Genomic DNA, 13,997 nt, shown 5'->3' with positions numbered 1-13,997 from the left:
GGCCCCCAAAGCTTAGGATAAACCAATCACAGAGAACTCGGGTTCCCAGGGGGATAAACACCAAGTGATATTCCCAGCTGCACTTCTAAGTTGAGTCAAAACAGTTTTTGCAAAAACCTCAGGAAAAAAAAAAAAGTGGCCTTTCTAGAGCTACTGTTGGAATCAGTAATGAGACATCTAGAAGTTTCTTTCACATGACTGAAAGTAATTTTTTTTTTTTTTTGACTGAAAGTAATTTTAAGAGTAGAAAAAGTCACAGAAAGTGTAGCCTGGTGCCTGGCAACATACTAAATATTCAATAAATGTTCGTTGCAACAATGAAAGCTTCTTTTTTCTTATTCTCAGTTTCTCCCCTAAGAATTTAAAACTAGAAGAAGATTATAAGACTAACACATTCAGCCCCATGCAGTTATTTTCTCCAAATCACTTGTTTTTAGCACAAAAGGGATAACTATCTGTGATGTATTTTTCCATTATTTTCTTTGTGCAGGAGGTTTTTAAATTAATTTATTCTCTTTCTGCATCAGGTTGTCTTACAATTGAAGATGTGAAGTGTTTGTCTTCCAAAGGCTTTCTGGTGATGTCTTTTTTTGCTGTTAACGTCTTCTTTGTCTATGCCTGTGATCCCTGCCAAATTGCCCATGGAACAGTAACTCAAGTGCATAAATTATGAGACCACATAGGCACCAGGCACATCTATTCGAGTCTAAATGTCTTAGGAGAGAAGTTTTCTTTTTGGAAAACAAACACAATCAAACCTTGATTAACTGGAACATTTGGGGGATGAGCAGTCTAGATAATTTGATTTTCTGGGTAATTTTCAGTTAACCAAAAAGTCATCAAAGTTTTCAAACCCTGATACAGAAAATCTTGATAAAAATGTTCTTCTTTCCACTTCTGGCAAAGGCGGTAGAGCATAATGGAAAATTTTGGAAGCAGAAGGTGGTGGTGTCATGGCAAAAATGTTGGACTTTAGGGGTGAAGTCCTGGTGTCAGTCACCACTTTGCCTCTGACTCAAGCTCGGGCAAAACCCTCTGGTCCTTGGTTTCCCCTAAAAGGAAGAAGGTGCAAACCAACGCTCTGGATTTTCTCAATGTGGTGCCCAGCATTGATGTTCATTATTTTTCGTTCCAGTTGGCTACAGAAGTTTGTAGAGCGTTTGGGTTGCATCTACTTTCACAGTAAAATCCTATCCTTCCCTATGTAAATATTTCCTTAGTGTCTACTCAGTGTTCAAGTGTGCTTAGGAATGGTAAAGCAATAAACAGCATCTATTCCCATAGACATGTCATCCTTTCTCCTGGCTCTTTCTCCTTGAGGTGGAATGGAGCAGGGCAGGGGGAAGATTTTGGGATTTGATTAAATTATCACCAATTAATGTTGTGCTGTGTGTAGGCTCTAGAAACATGTCCTAATGGAGCTGGGAAGAAATACTGGACTGTGGGCCCTGGACTCTGCCTGTGGTCCTGCCAGGGTACGTCTTTCTCTCCACTCCAGTCTCATCATTAGCATGAGGGCTGAGCTGTTTCTGGGGCCGGCACTACACTGTCACCCTAATGCCCAAGACCAGAGCTTCTCAACCTCAGCACCACTGCACTACATACTGGATACGTCTTTGTTACGGCAACTGCCTTGTGTTATGCACTGCAGGATGCTGAGCAGAATCCCTGCCCTCTGCATACAGACGCCTGGGAAATAAAATTGCCCCCTCTGAGAACCACTGCCTTAAAGCATGATATCTTAATCTTTCTTGGGAAAAAGAATTTGGGGATAACATCAGGCATCAAATATTTGATGGTTTCTCCCAAGGAAGTTAGGCCTCAAATAGTGTCCACCTGGGTTTCTTTGCTATGTGGGATCGAAGACGCATTCATTTCCTTTATGCTGAGGTGCCTGGAAATTACCTTCTAGCAAAAGTAGTCCCAAGTTACCATGTTCAGGTGGAGAAGACACTGACACGGATTGAAGCTACCAGGAGGATAATAAAAACTATAAGCACAAGACTAGTGGGAAGCATCTTTCAAGCTTCTGTGCTCCACGTAAGGAGAAATGAGGCTGCTGGCATGAAACAGAGGAGGAGACGCATCTTAATGCATAGGATGATTTCTTCTTCTCTACTGAGGACAATTTTTAAACATTTTATTTGCATTAAGCGTTTTGAATTAGGGTAAAGATACACTTTCTAACATTCCCTTAACATTCTTCACCCTTACCACCATCTGATATTATGTAGTTTACATATGTGTCTGCCTGACTCCTGAAATACTTCCTCTCCCGCCCCCAAATAAAAGCTCCATGGATTCTGTGTCTTTTTCACTCTTATATCCTCATGTGCCTGCTACAGACTTAAGCACCCAACAAATATTGGCTGAACTAACAAGATGGAGTAAGTAATGGGAAACAGTTGCTAAATTCTGAAGTGGATGAATAATGCCATTGTTCATCTCTGATAATGAGATAGATCTTCATAAGGAAAGGGGTTGGGGCCAGGTGCGGTGGCACGCCTGTAATCCCAGCACCTTGGGAGGCCGAGGCAGATGGATCACTTCAGGTCAGGAGTTCGAGACCAGCCTGACCAAAACATTATGTGATTATTCATTTGAGACCAAAATCCTTTGATTTGAAATGTCAATTATTTAACTGTACAGTTTGACCAAAGAAACTTATCCAAGAAACCCACAATTCTACTTGTGGTCATCAGTTCTATCGTCTTGGAGAAAAAATGGAGACAGAGCTCTGCTCAAAAAGGAGCTAGAACAACTAGAGAACTTAACTGCAAGTATACCGTTTAGGTTAGCTCGATGTTTCCCCAAGTGCACTGGGTAATATGAAGATGATATTTAACTGGCACATGAACAATTTTTAATAGTTTTACATTTTCACGCATATTCAAAAATATACTTAACTAGAAAATTCAACGAGTTTTCATAGACATTATTGCTTAGGACAATAATTGCTTCTTTAACACAGAGATAATTTAAATAAAAGTATTAAATAAACAACATACCCACATGTGGCTTCTTGATACATATGACAAAAAGCGTTAAGATGGTTCTCAAATGACTGAAGTTTGGAACAAATAGATTAATTATAATAATTGCGATTACAGTTTGATGAGTTCGGAAAAAAGCTATTAAGAGCCATCAGTTAGTATATCTGTTCCTTCCATATCCTCAATCCCACTTTTCCCTCCAATGAATTGTGCCCCACTGACTTCAAGTGTCTTCAAGAAGTATGTAAATAGACTAATAATATTGTGTTGCACTGTAAAAGTAAGTCTACTTATTCTTGCAAGGAGTACATAAATCACCTATATAAGAAGCTATGATTTTGGTTTAAGGACATGGTGAAACCCCATCTCTACTGAAAATACAAAAATTAGCCCGGTGTGGTGGTGTGTGCCTGTAATCCCAGCTACTCAGGAGGTTGAGGCAGGAGAATTGCTTGAACCAGGGAGGTGGAGGTTGCAGTGAGCTGAGATTGCACCACTGCACTCCAGCCTGGGCGACAGAGCGGGACTCCATCTAAAAAAAAAAAAAAAGAAGGAGTTGGGCTATATTATTTATCTTAGACTATTTTTTTCATCCCTGTTTACTCTCGGCGAGCCATTTTCATTTGTTTACTCAGTAAAAGGGCACTAATGCCTGTTATGAGCCAGGCACTCTTCCAGCAGCTATGAAAACCAGGATAAAGACACCATGGGCTCTGCCTCCAAGGAGCTCCCTTTTGGGCCATATATGTAGTCATCTCATTTCCTAACTCATCGGCCCTAGTCCACCCAGTTATTTTAACAAGGGGAGGACTTTTGAGGAAGTTTTCAATGTGTTCTCTCTCTCTCTCTCTCTCTCTCTCTCTCTCTCTGTGTGTGTGTGTGTGTGTGTGTGTGAGGTTCTCTGTGTGTGTGTGTGTGTGTGTGTGTAAAGGATTCCTTCAGGCAAATATGTCCAACTAGAGTATTCGTATTCGTGGTTTACACATCATGTAGAAAAAGCAAGGCTAGATATCTGACCTTTCACGTATGATGGAGCCAACAGGCCTCAATCCTGCTGTGTTATACCCCATTGCACGCAATATGTGCACAGAAGGCAACCAGATCTCTGCGGCCACAGGCAGAGCTGGGCCACTCTTTCCCAGGTGCTGCAGGTACAAAACCTCTCATTCCCAATAGGAATGAGATATCCATTCACTCATACCTTACACAGAAAAATAAGTCACCTATTTCTGGGCTGAAATAGCCATGGACTAATCCCAAGATGCTCAACGGTAGAGGCTGTTGAATTTGCCTCTGGCAGAAACTGAAGGAAAGCGAAGGCAGACTGAATCTGTCACCACTGGAAACAAAGGTCCCAGACGCCACTGAGCAACTCTGCATACACAGCCCAAAGATCAACAAGCTGACACTAAAGAGACTTGAAAGGTGCTCTCTGTGGTTCTTAGTACGGCCAAATCAATTTTCCTCACAGTTAGAAGTATGGAAGCAGTTATTTCAGCAGAACTTACAGCAGTGCTTGTAGCTGGGCATGAATTCCTAACTATGCATTCCTATATATCATTTCTGTACTCACTGACTAATCAGCCAACACTCAAAACACCAAAACAAACAAAAAAAAATGTTTATGCAACAAAACATTATGTGATTATTCCTTTGAGACCAAAATCCTTTGATTTGAAATGTCAATTATTTAACTATACAGTTTGATCAAAGACCCTTATCCAATAATCCCACAATTCTGTTTGTGGTCACCAGTTCTATTGTATTGGAGAAAAAATGGAGACAGAGCTCTGCTTAACAGGAGCTAGAATAACTAGAGAACCTAACAGCAAACATACTGTTTAGGTTATCTCGATGTTTCCCCAAGTCCACTGGGTACACCACTGGTAATATGAAGTTGATATTTAACTGACACATGAACAATTTTTAATAGTTTTACTATATTTTAATGCATATTTGAAAATATACTTAACTAGAAAATTCAACAAGTTTTCATAGACATTATTGCTTAGGGCAATAATTGCTTCTTTAACACAGAGATAATTTAAATAAAAGTATTAAGTAAAAAATATACCCATACGTGACATCTTGATACATATAGCAAAAAGCATTAAGATGGTTCTCAAATGACTGAAGTTTGGAACAAACAGATTAATTATAATAATTGCGATTACAGTTTGATGAGTTTGGAAAAAAGCTATTAAGAGCCATCAGTTAGTATATCTGTTCCTTCCATATCCTCAATCCCACTTTTCCCTCCAATGAATTGCGCCCCACTGACTTCAAGTGTCTTCAAGAAATATGTAAATAGACTAATAATATTGTGTTGGGCTATAAAAGTAAGTCTACTTATTCTTGCAAGGAGTACATAAATCACCCTCATAACAAGCTATGATTTTGATTTAAGGATGTTTTCTCTGTTAATGAGTAATGCTAAATGTCCAGAAAACATCAATTCCAAGGGAAAAAGGTTCTAGATTATTGCACTGTGGGATCGTGCCCTCCTGTGGCTTCAAAGTTTCGCTACATTTAAGAATTTAAAATTAGATTCCTCAGTTACGGACTATAAAATATGGCAGATAATGACAAACAAGCTATATGTGAAAAGGAAGCATCACAAGAAAATGAGATCATTGGACATGACCTAATCCCTTTGTTGAGTGGAATGGGATACCAATACGGCCGACGAGGCATTGGGTCAATGATTAGGAATAATCAGATGTCCCATTCGTAAAGGATATGGTTTGCAATGGTTTTAGTTAAAATATTAACAAATCACATGAGACATTTGCATTTTAAGTTTTATTTTTATCAAAACAAAATAATTTAACCATATAAAGAAATTTCAACAACCAACCCAGAAGCCAATCAATTCCCTGATTGTGAACAAGCAATTGAGTAGTAAATCCTGAACAGTCGACCACATATAAAAGACATTCCGTCATCCTCTAGTGCTCCAAGTAGCAGAGGCTGATGTTTTTCCCTGGTTCCTGTTCTTCCAATGGTGAAGTAATGTGCTCGACTGTTCCTATACTTCTTCAGACCAAATTATGTATAAGTGCAAAGCATGGATGAAAAGAATCATACAGTGTATAAATCTAGCACATAATATTTTCTAGGTCCTGACCCTTATATTTAATGGGTTCTGAAAAATAAGGACAAGAAATTGTGCTTAAGTATTGAGAAATGTCGTGTTTCAAAAGCCAAAGTGCCTCCCTACATGAACTATGGGAATAACAACTGAAGTGAGGAAAACTACACAAGCCCAGTTTGCTGCAATAGTAGAAATACGATCACCCATAGAGCCGGGCAGGCCATTTTCTCCTCACCATATTAAATTATGTCTGGGGAGTTGAGCAGCAGCACATTCCGATAATGATGACAGTTTCCATAACTATAAAAATCTGCTGCACCAGGCAAATTTTGTGCAAAATGCAAATTTCTGTGCTGGGGGAAAAAAATGAATAATGTGATCATTCTAAGTAATGAATGTAAATGCAAGGAAATACTTTTTGGCATGAGACTGCAAATTGTTTATCTTTCATGCCAAGAACTGTGGTCACAGTGCGCTTCTACAAGGTTCCTCTTCCGGTCTCAGCTTTAGAAGAGTGATTTCAGGAAGAAAAAGTCTGACTTACCCTAGGTTACCACCATGCTATTGGCAGTGTTTTCATTAAAATTCAGAGACACTCTCCTCCATCTTTTTTTTAATCACTTGGCAAATGAACCATAGGTTCTCCTGGTTACTGTGAGATGTGAACCAAAGGGGTTATTAGCTTTGTCTCATATCTCAAGGGTTAAGCCTAACAGGAGAGATGAGCTGTTTTTCAATGTGTTTTACAAGAAGGAGGATTCCAGTTGTCCACTAAAAATCACATGACTTTGAGTCACTTAACAATGTAGGTTGCCAAGGAGGGGAGGATTGAACCCTCTTCCCTCCATACATCTTTAACAGCAAGATTTAGCTGGGTGTAGGTACAGGTGGAGAGAGAAACTTGGTGAGTCTTGAACATCATGGGGAAATGTCACTTTTGAGATTGGCAAAAAAAAAATTCAGTGCCCTTTCCTTAGGTCATGACAGCGTCCCTGTAACTACTCTCTGTGGAAGAAACTGAGGCATCAGTTGGTTAAGATCCTTACCTAAAGATACAATAAAATTAACACGGGAAAATTAGCACTGGGGAAAGAAGGAAATCCCTGATCTTTAAACTCTGGTTGCTTTGTTCTAAAATAAATTTGTTTTTCCTTAACCATCATGCAGTACACACTTGCAGAGTATACAACTGCGGTAGTTATCAATTGATAATACTGACATTTTATTTTCATTAACCCAAACTGGGTTCTAGGTTGTTGATGTTACCCTTAAAATGTATTCTTATAATTGTATTTCGCTTTAAGAAACCCAAAGGAAAATTAAGATTTATAAAATCAGAGATTGTTCATTGCTTTATAAAAAGATTCTTCATTAAAAAAAAAAAAATCTTTACCTTAGGATGCTTTTCAAGAGCCAGCTCCCTTAAGGTCATTCAAAATACATTTTTAATTTTAAAAAATCCATTGAAATACAGCTTTTTCACAAATTCATGTTGATATAAAGTAAGGTACACTTGTAAACACTGCCAGCCACTAGCCAAAGACCAGCAAAGCAAGGTGGTTTGGCTACCTGTTCTACCTTTGTAAGAGATACAGGGAGTTAGAGATGAAATCAATATTCTGCCATATTTGACCCAGGTTGGGATGTGACAGCCGGCAACGGTGGCTCCTAGAAGGACACAGCTTCCACCATTATCCTGAAGTTGGTGCTATTTGGAGCTATGACTTACTGATTTACAGCCAGTGATCCCGTTCATGCCACAGTAGCCACCCAGAAAGGAGGGGTCTAGAAGACAGATTTTTTCCCCTGACCAGTGCCTCCTAAGACAAAGGAGCCAGTTCAGCCTACAGATAGGTTTTCTCCATTCTTACCGGAGAGTTCTGGTTTTGCTTTTAATTTTTTGAACTATGAGTCACATGTATAGGTTGGATGATTGCACCCTAAAATCTGGAACTCTGGGGAAAAAATTAGATGGAGCTTCTTCAGGTTCAGGTTCTTCACAGCAATAATTGGTGGAAGGTGTTTGCATTTCAGTTCCTCACTGTCCCCACCCAAACTTCTTGCATGCAAGGCCCCCGTGGCAACGGTTCCCCATGGGGAATATCTTCAAGCCATTGAGTCCACGCATTTTAAGGAGAGAGCAGCTTCTCTATCAACCATTCTCAGAAAAATTGGAACCTGGAGATACATTCATCTTGTCCAACTCTCTTATTCTTACTTAGGGAAACTGAGGTACAGAGAGACTCTTAACCAAGATTTCCCAGCTAAAGTCAGGACTTCAATCTCCATCCAAGGCTCAGACCATTTGCCTACACTGCCTCTCTCATTATAGTGGCATGAATCATTCAAAAAGGGAGATAATCACCACATCACTTTTGTTGGGTTTAAAAAGTACACTAAGTGAATGTCCAACATCCTTTTTACCTCCCTTCTTATGTTTTTCTTGGCTGGGCCTGAAATCCTTGGATATTTATGAGTGCATATGAAATGGTCACAAATATATACTAAGTAACCAGGGAAGCTGGTCTGGCATTGAAGTTTTCTATGAATAACACCAAAATTGGAAAATTCACATGAAGATACTTGAAATTTGACCATACTTAGTCACAGGCACAGACTGACGAAAGTGTATTCGTATGTGTGAGATGCTCTGCATTGCCGTGTCTTTGAAGTACAAGATGTCACATGAACATCATTACATCAAAGTTAAACCAAAAGAGCTCAGCTATAAATTTCAAATTGTACAAAATCATACCAAAAGCAAGTATAAAATTTTATTGAAATACAGCAATGTAAACCTCTTTAAGTTTCTCCTCTCCCATGGAAGGATGGGGAGAGGAAGGCAGTGGGTCTGAGGCTTTGCTCACTGGGCTGGTTGATGCAGACCTGCTGTTTTCTTCTGCACAGGGGCGCACTGGCTTGGAATACTGGAGAATTTTATCTGTGCAGTTCTGACGTGCACAATACAGAAGCTGATTTAATTTGACAGCAAAGTAACACTAAGCCCCGAAAATAAAATTACTGAGATGTAAAACAGCGTCAAAACTCCAATTAGTTTTGTATCCTTGAAGCTTCTGAAGGAAATCTAAAAGGCTCCCGTCACGATGAGCAGGCATCAGTTTAAGCTGTACAGATTACTAAAATGTAACCCTCTAATTGAAACTGCTCAGAGCACAATATGACAAAAAGAATCAGAGGAAAATAAGTGAATTTTTCCCTCTTAAAAATGACTCATTACAGACAGACAGTTCTATTAACTTTTAACACAATGTTCCTTTGCAAAAACTAGAAAAACCAACGGTCTCAGAGATCTCCACAGCAAAGGCACCAGGCACAAGAGCATGTACTTGCGTCATCTGACCATAAATAAGCATTGACCATTTGTGCAACATTTAAAAGTAATCAGCATTTCACCGGATCATAGGCATTTTGAAGTGTATTTACAACTCCACTAAGGACGTGAATACTCTGAACAAGCTTCAGTTTTTTAATGTATCCGAATTTTGTCTCCAAAATGAACAGAAGTATCTTTGTGCCCAGTTCACACTCCTGTCTCTTTGTCAAGCTACTCCAATTATCCCAAGTATGCTCTCTACCTTGGAAGCAAACCCTCAGTTTACTAACGGAGAAAGCCAGTTGCCTCGACTGTGTGGGATCCACTTGTGAAGAAACGTGTTGATTGTGGCTTTCTTGGTTAGTGCCATTTGATTGCAGAGAGGCAGTGGGGGACAGGTGCAGAAGAGGAGGCTGGGAGTCAAGGCCCAGTCACTGTGCACGTTGACCATTTCCGGAGTTTGCTTCCTTGCCATGTCTGCCCTGCCTGGCACCATGTGAACATAAGCAGAGCACTCCCAAGGAGAGCTGGGGAACACTGTGGCTGAGTTGGGGGTCAGGAGTTGGTTGGAGTTGGCTTGTAAATAACTCAAAATGGCTTTCCTAATCTGTAGGTGTTTCACAGATAGAGTTTAGTTCTTCCGCCAGTCTGACAACATTTACTTGTGAAGCGTCAACAGTCTTTGACCAAAGATACCATCTTTCTCTGGAAGCTTCATATTTCTATAACCAATCGGTCTTCATCGTCGCTGCTGGTATCACTGAACTCCACACGAGTTTGCTTTCTCATTCCTTCCAGACTCCTCTTCTTGAGGGATTTAGAAGGGGCTTCAGGAATTTCTATGGGCTGCTCTGGCTTAGAAGGAACCACAGAATCCTTCCGAGTGATTAATTCAGATACCTGACGTTTCCTACCGTCACTTCCTAAAGAGGGGCAGGGGACGGCCATTTCCCCACACCCATACTGGCCTCTGGAAGGAAAAAATGTCTTATGTCTCTCTTCCTTTTGGTGTGAACTAGCTGAACTTGGTCTTGAAGCTGGTATTTCAAGATGAGTTTTTTCAGTTGACCCCAATGGAACCGAATCTGAAATTCTTTGTCCAGATGAAGGTCTCCCTGGCAAGAGGGTCTGTGCTCTGCCCTCTCCTGTGGCTTTGCTGTCCGGGGAGCTTGGTATCAGAGTCCTCCCTGCAGTCTGGCTGTGGTCTTGTGGTTCAGCACTGTGAATTTCCTGGGCTATGTGATCTGTTCTCGCTGGCAGAGATATACAAATGGCAGACACAGAGGTAGCAATGTCGTGGCGGGGAAAAGTTCCTTTGGACCCAAAGGAAGAAGGCCCTTGAGCATCTGAGAAAATGCATGGTTTGGGATCTGTTGAGACTGGATCCTGGGAGGCCGGCAGCTGAGTCTCCAGCAACCCAAGGTCAAGACTTTTGCCAGCGGGTAGAAGAGCGTCATTAACCACTGCCAGGTAGGTGTCAGATTGCAGAGAGAATCCTGATGTGGCAGCAGTGCTGTGAGCAGTACAGTCACTGTGCTCACTGGCAGATGGAGAAATATCCTACAACAAAGTGCAAAGAGAAAAAATAGGGGGAAAAAAGGTTAATTGGTACAAAGAAAAATGTGGTCAGAAACGTGGTCCTCAATGAAAACAGGTCTTGAGGTCTTAATGATTCTTTACCAAGCGTGAACTTCAATATGACACCCTCAATAAGTTTCCATTAATAACTAATTGGTGCATTAACTCGAATAAAGCTCCCGATTGATATAAAATAGGTTGCTGAGATCCTGTGCTTTTATCTGGCTTTGTGAAAAACAGAACTGCTCAATCATCTAACCAGTTCTCAGCTTCCTTTTTTAAGTCACTACTGCTCATGAAGCGGATGTACTATTTTATAGGACTGTGTATTGAAGGTTTTTGCTTGTTTGTTTTTGTTTTTTTCCAGATGAGTGTTTTTCCAAGTGTGGTCTGGATACATATCTTAGTGGTTTTCAACACGCAGCCCCACAATCTGTCTGGGGGGCTTCATGTTGCAGTGGCACCTGTCAGCCATCTCTCTATTCAGGTGTGCAGTAATAACATACTTGGGTTTTTTAAAGAAACCATCAGAAATCATCCCAATGTTTGCACTACCAAAGCTGCTCAGTCATTTGATACAGAATGTTTTGACTTATTTGTTTGTCTTAATGGGCTTTCTGTGAGGCGAATCTTCATAAGGTGATCCGAGCAAGTTCTGCCACACTGAACAAGAGCAACAACAAGAAGCAGAGCTATAAATCTAGACCAGCAATAGGTAGGGGCAGTTCAAAATCATCACGCCCACCTTCACAGTTCGTTTGTCCATTTCCCTGACAGTCCTTGAACTTGTGCCAAGAGAGAGGGTTCCTGAGGTTTGTCTGCAGTCACCTTCCTTCTTCTCTTCCTTCCCACAACAAGGAGGTGATTCTGTGGTGGCATGAGATGGCTCCTCTTGCAGATTCAGACCTGAAAGGGGAGAGGCACATTTACGTACATCTGGAATTATAAAATTAGCAAAGAGTAATTTCCTGGGAGGTGGTCCATGACTTCATGATCGCCTCTGAGCTCATTAACCCTCATCTCACAGGGTGTGTGCAAGAACTCAATTTATCTCCAACCAATTCACGCTTGGTCAAATAAAATATATCCACTCTATGAAAAAAGGAAATGGCCAAACCAGTTCTCAAAGGAGAAAAATCCCTGAATGATACATATCATAAAATATATCTATATTTCATGTTGCTTCTTCTCATCAGAGTTGTATTCCTGGTCATGTCTGTTTAGGTAAATTTTAGATCAGCTTGAATTCTCTGGACATATTACAAAGTGGTCAGAATAGACATTTCAATCGATGTATAGTGGGAACTTAGAAATAAACCATGTCTTAATTCCCACTAGAGTGCTGGGCAGCAAGGGATGAGGTTGGCTTTTGTGATGCTGTTGTTTTGTTGTGGTGGTTATTGTTGTGATTGTGGAAAGAAAGAAGGGCCCTGACAATATCTGCAAAACAGCATTTCTTGTACCTGTCTTTCCCTCATCCTTCACCTGCACTAATGACCTGGCAGACCAGTCAAAAGGATCACAAAATTTCAGAGAGGGCAGGTTCCATCATGATATGAGATCAGGGAAATATCTTAAAACGACTGTGTCACTAGAGAAGAAGCACTAGACCCACTTTTAAATTTGCTTTCATTTTGATGAAAGGTACACATGTGCAGTCTGAAAAGTCAAGCCTAACTATGTATTAAGAAAAACAGCAACCCCTGCCAACCCATCCATCTTTTCCCATTTGGGAGTCTTTTGACTTTTATCTCCTTCATGTCTAATAACATTGTTATAGGACTATATCTGGTGGAAGTAGTAGCTGTGACTTCTCATGGGGAGAGAGGAGGGTTTCCCTCTTCTTCCAGCTCCCCCACTCTTCAACCTTCATGACCCCACACACAAGCACACATTCCGCCTCTCTATCTTCTCAACAGTTCTCTAACACTGATGGCCTGTTTTCATTTAGACGAATATTCCGTGTTTATTGTGTGTGTGTGTGTGTATATACATATACATATACATATATATATAATCTATTATTATATTTTACCTGTCAGCACTGAATCATGTAGTATACTATGATTATGTTGCCTTTCTTGCCAAAACTGCTTTCCCTGGAATTATTTTACTTTTTAAAAATTTCGCTGAGTTTTCTATGGACTTATTTCTAAAATCATTTTCCAACCGCCTCTCCAATTGTCTGGGGTTTCATTTCATTCCCTGAGAAACGTTTCCTTGAAACTTTCTGATTTGCTCCAAGTGGACCATGTTTCTCTACAGCATGGCTGTGCCCTCAGGGTCTCCCTTCATCCCCGCCGTGCTGATTCTCTTCACCTTTTTCCTGGTTCCTGAACCTCTACAACTTCTTTTTTCTTGGTTTACTCTCCTGCTTTCCTAACACAAAACTTCTAGTAGTTTCATGAGAAAGGGTACATGAAGTATAAGTCTTTAGATGTAATTGGCAGCTTGGCTGGGTATGACATTTTGAATCAGAAATCATTTCCCTTTAGGGTTGCAGACATGGTTCTATTGTGTTCTAGTTGTTGAGAAGTCTGGAGACAATATGACTTATGATTCATGATCCTTTGGATGAAATCTTTTTGTTTGTCGCTCTCTGGAATCCCCGAGGCTCTTCCTTATTTCTGGTGTTACCACAGTCTGGGTCTATCTTCATTCATTGTCTGGGCACTCAATCAATTCTTTCAACCTGAATCATGTCCTCAGGTTTTAGAAAAATGTGGTTCTGTTTTTATTTCCTTTTTCTTTCTCATGTACAATGCATTGTTTTGAAATATATACACATTGTAGGTTGACTAAATTAGCTTATTATTAATAACATACGTATTAGCCCATATGCTTATTTTTTTGGCAAGAACACTTAAAATATACTCTTAGCAATTTTTAAGAATACAAAACATTGTTATTAACTATAGTTACCATGTTGTACAATATAACTCTTAAATGTACCTGTTATTTCTGATTTTTTTTCCCTTCTGTTTTGTCTTTTCTCTCT

The 13,997-nt window shown here is 40.1% G+C and overlaps 1 protein-coding gene across 2 annotated transcripts in view; it reads right to left on the bottom strand.

The window, feature by feature from the left end:
• Positions 1-5,780: 5,780 nt before the first annotated feature.
• Positions 5,781-13,997, bottom strand: part of ZNF831 (zinc finger protein 831) — a 112,045-nt gene continuing 103,828 nt past the window's right edge. For both annotated transcript variants that reach the window (XM_001083661.5, XM_077952038.1), the window contains exons 5-6: positions 11,745-11,905; positions 5,781-10,981 (exon numbers count right to left, since the gene is read on the bottom strand). In XM_001083661.5, coding sequence (XP_001083661.4) covers positions 10,136-10,981; positions 11,745-11,905 — 1,007 coding nt within the window. In that variant the 3' untranslated portion in view covers positions 5,781-10,135. The remainder of the gene's footprint in view (positions 10,982-11,744; positions 11,906-13,997) is intronic.

The sequence above is a fragment of the Macaca mulatta genome, chromosome 10 (assembly GCF_049350105.2).
Source record: "Macaca mulatta isolate MMU2019108-1 chromosome 10, T2T-MMU8v2.0, whole genome shotgun sequence".
In the NCBI taxonomy this organism is placed as follows: Eukaryota; Metazoa; Chordata; class Mammalia; order Primates; family Cercopithecidae; genus Macaca; species Macaca mulatta.
The sequence above is the reverse complement of the archived record's forward strand: the minus strand, read 5'-3'. Positions and strand labels throughout refer to the sequence as shown.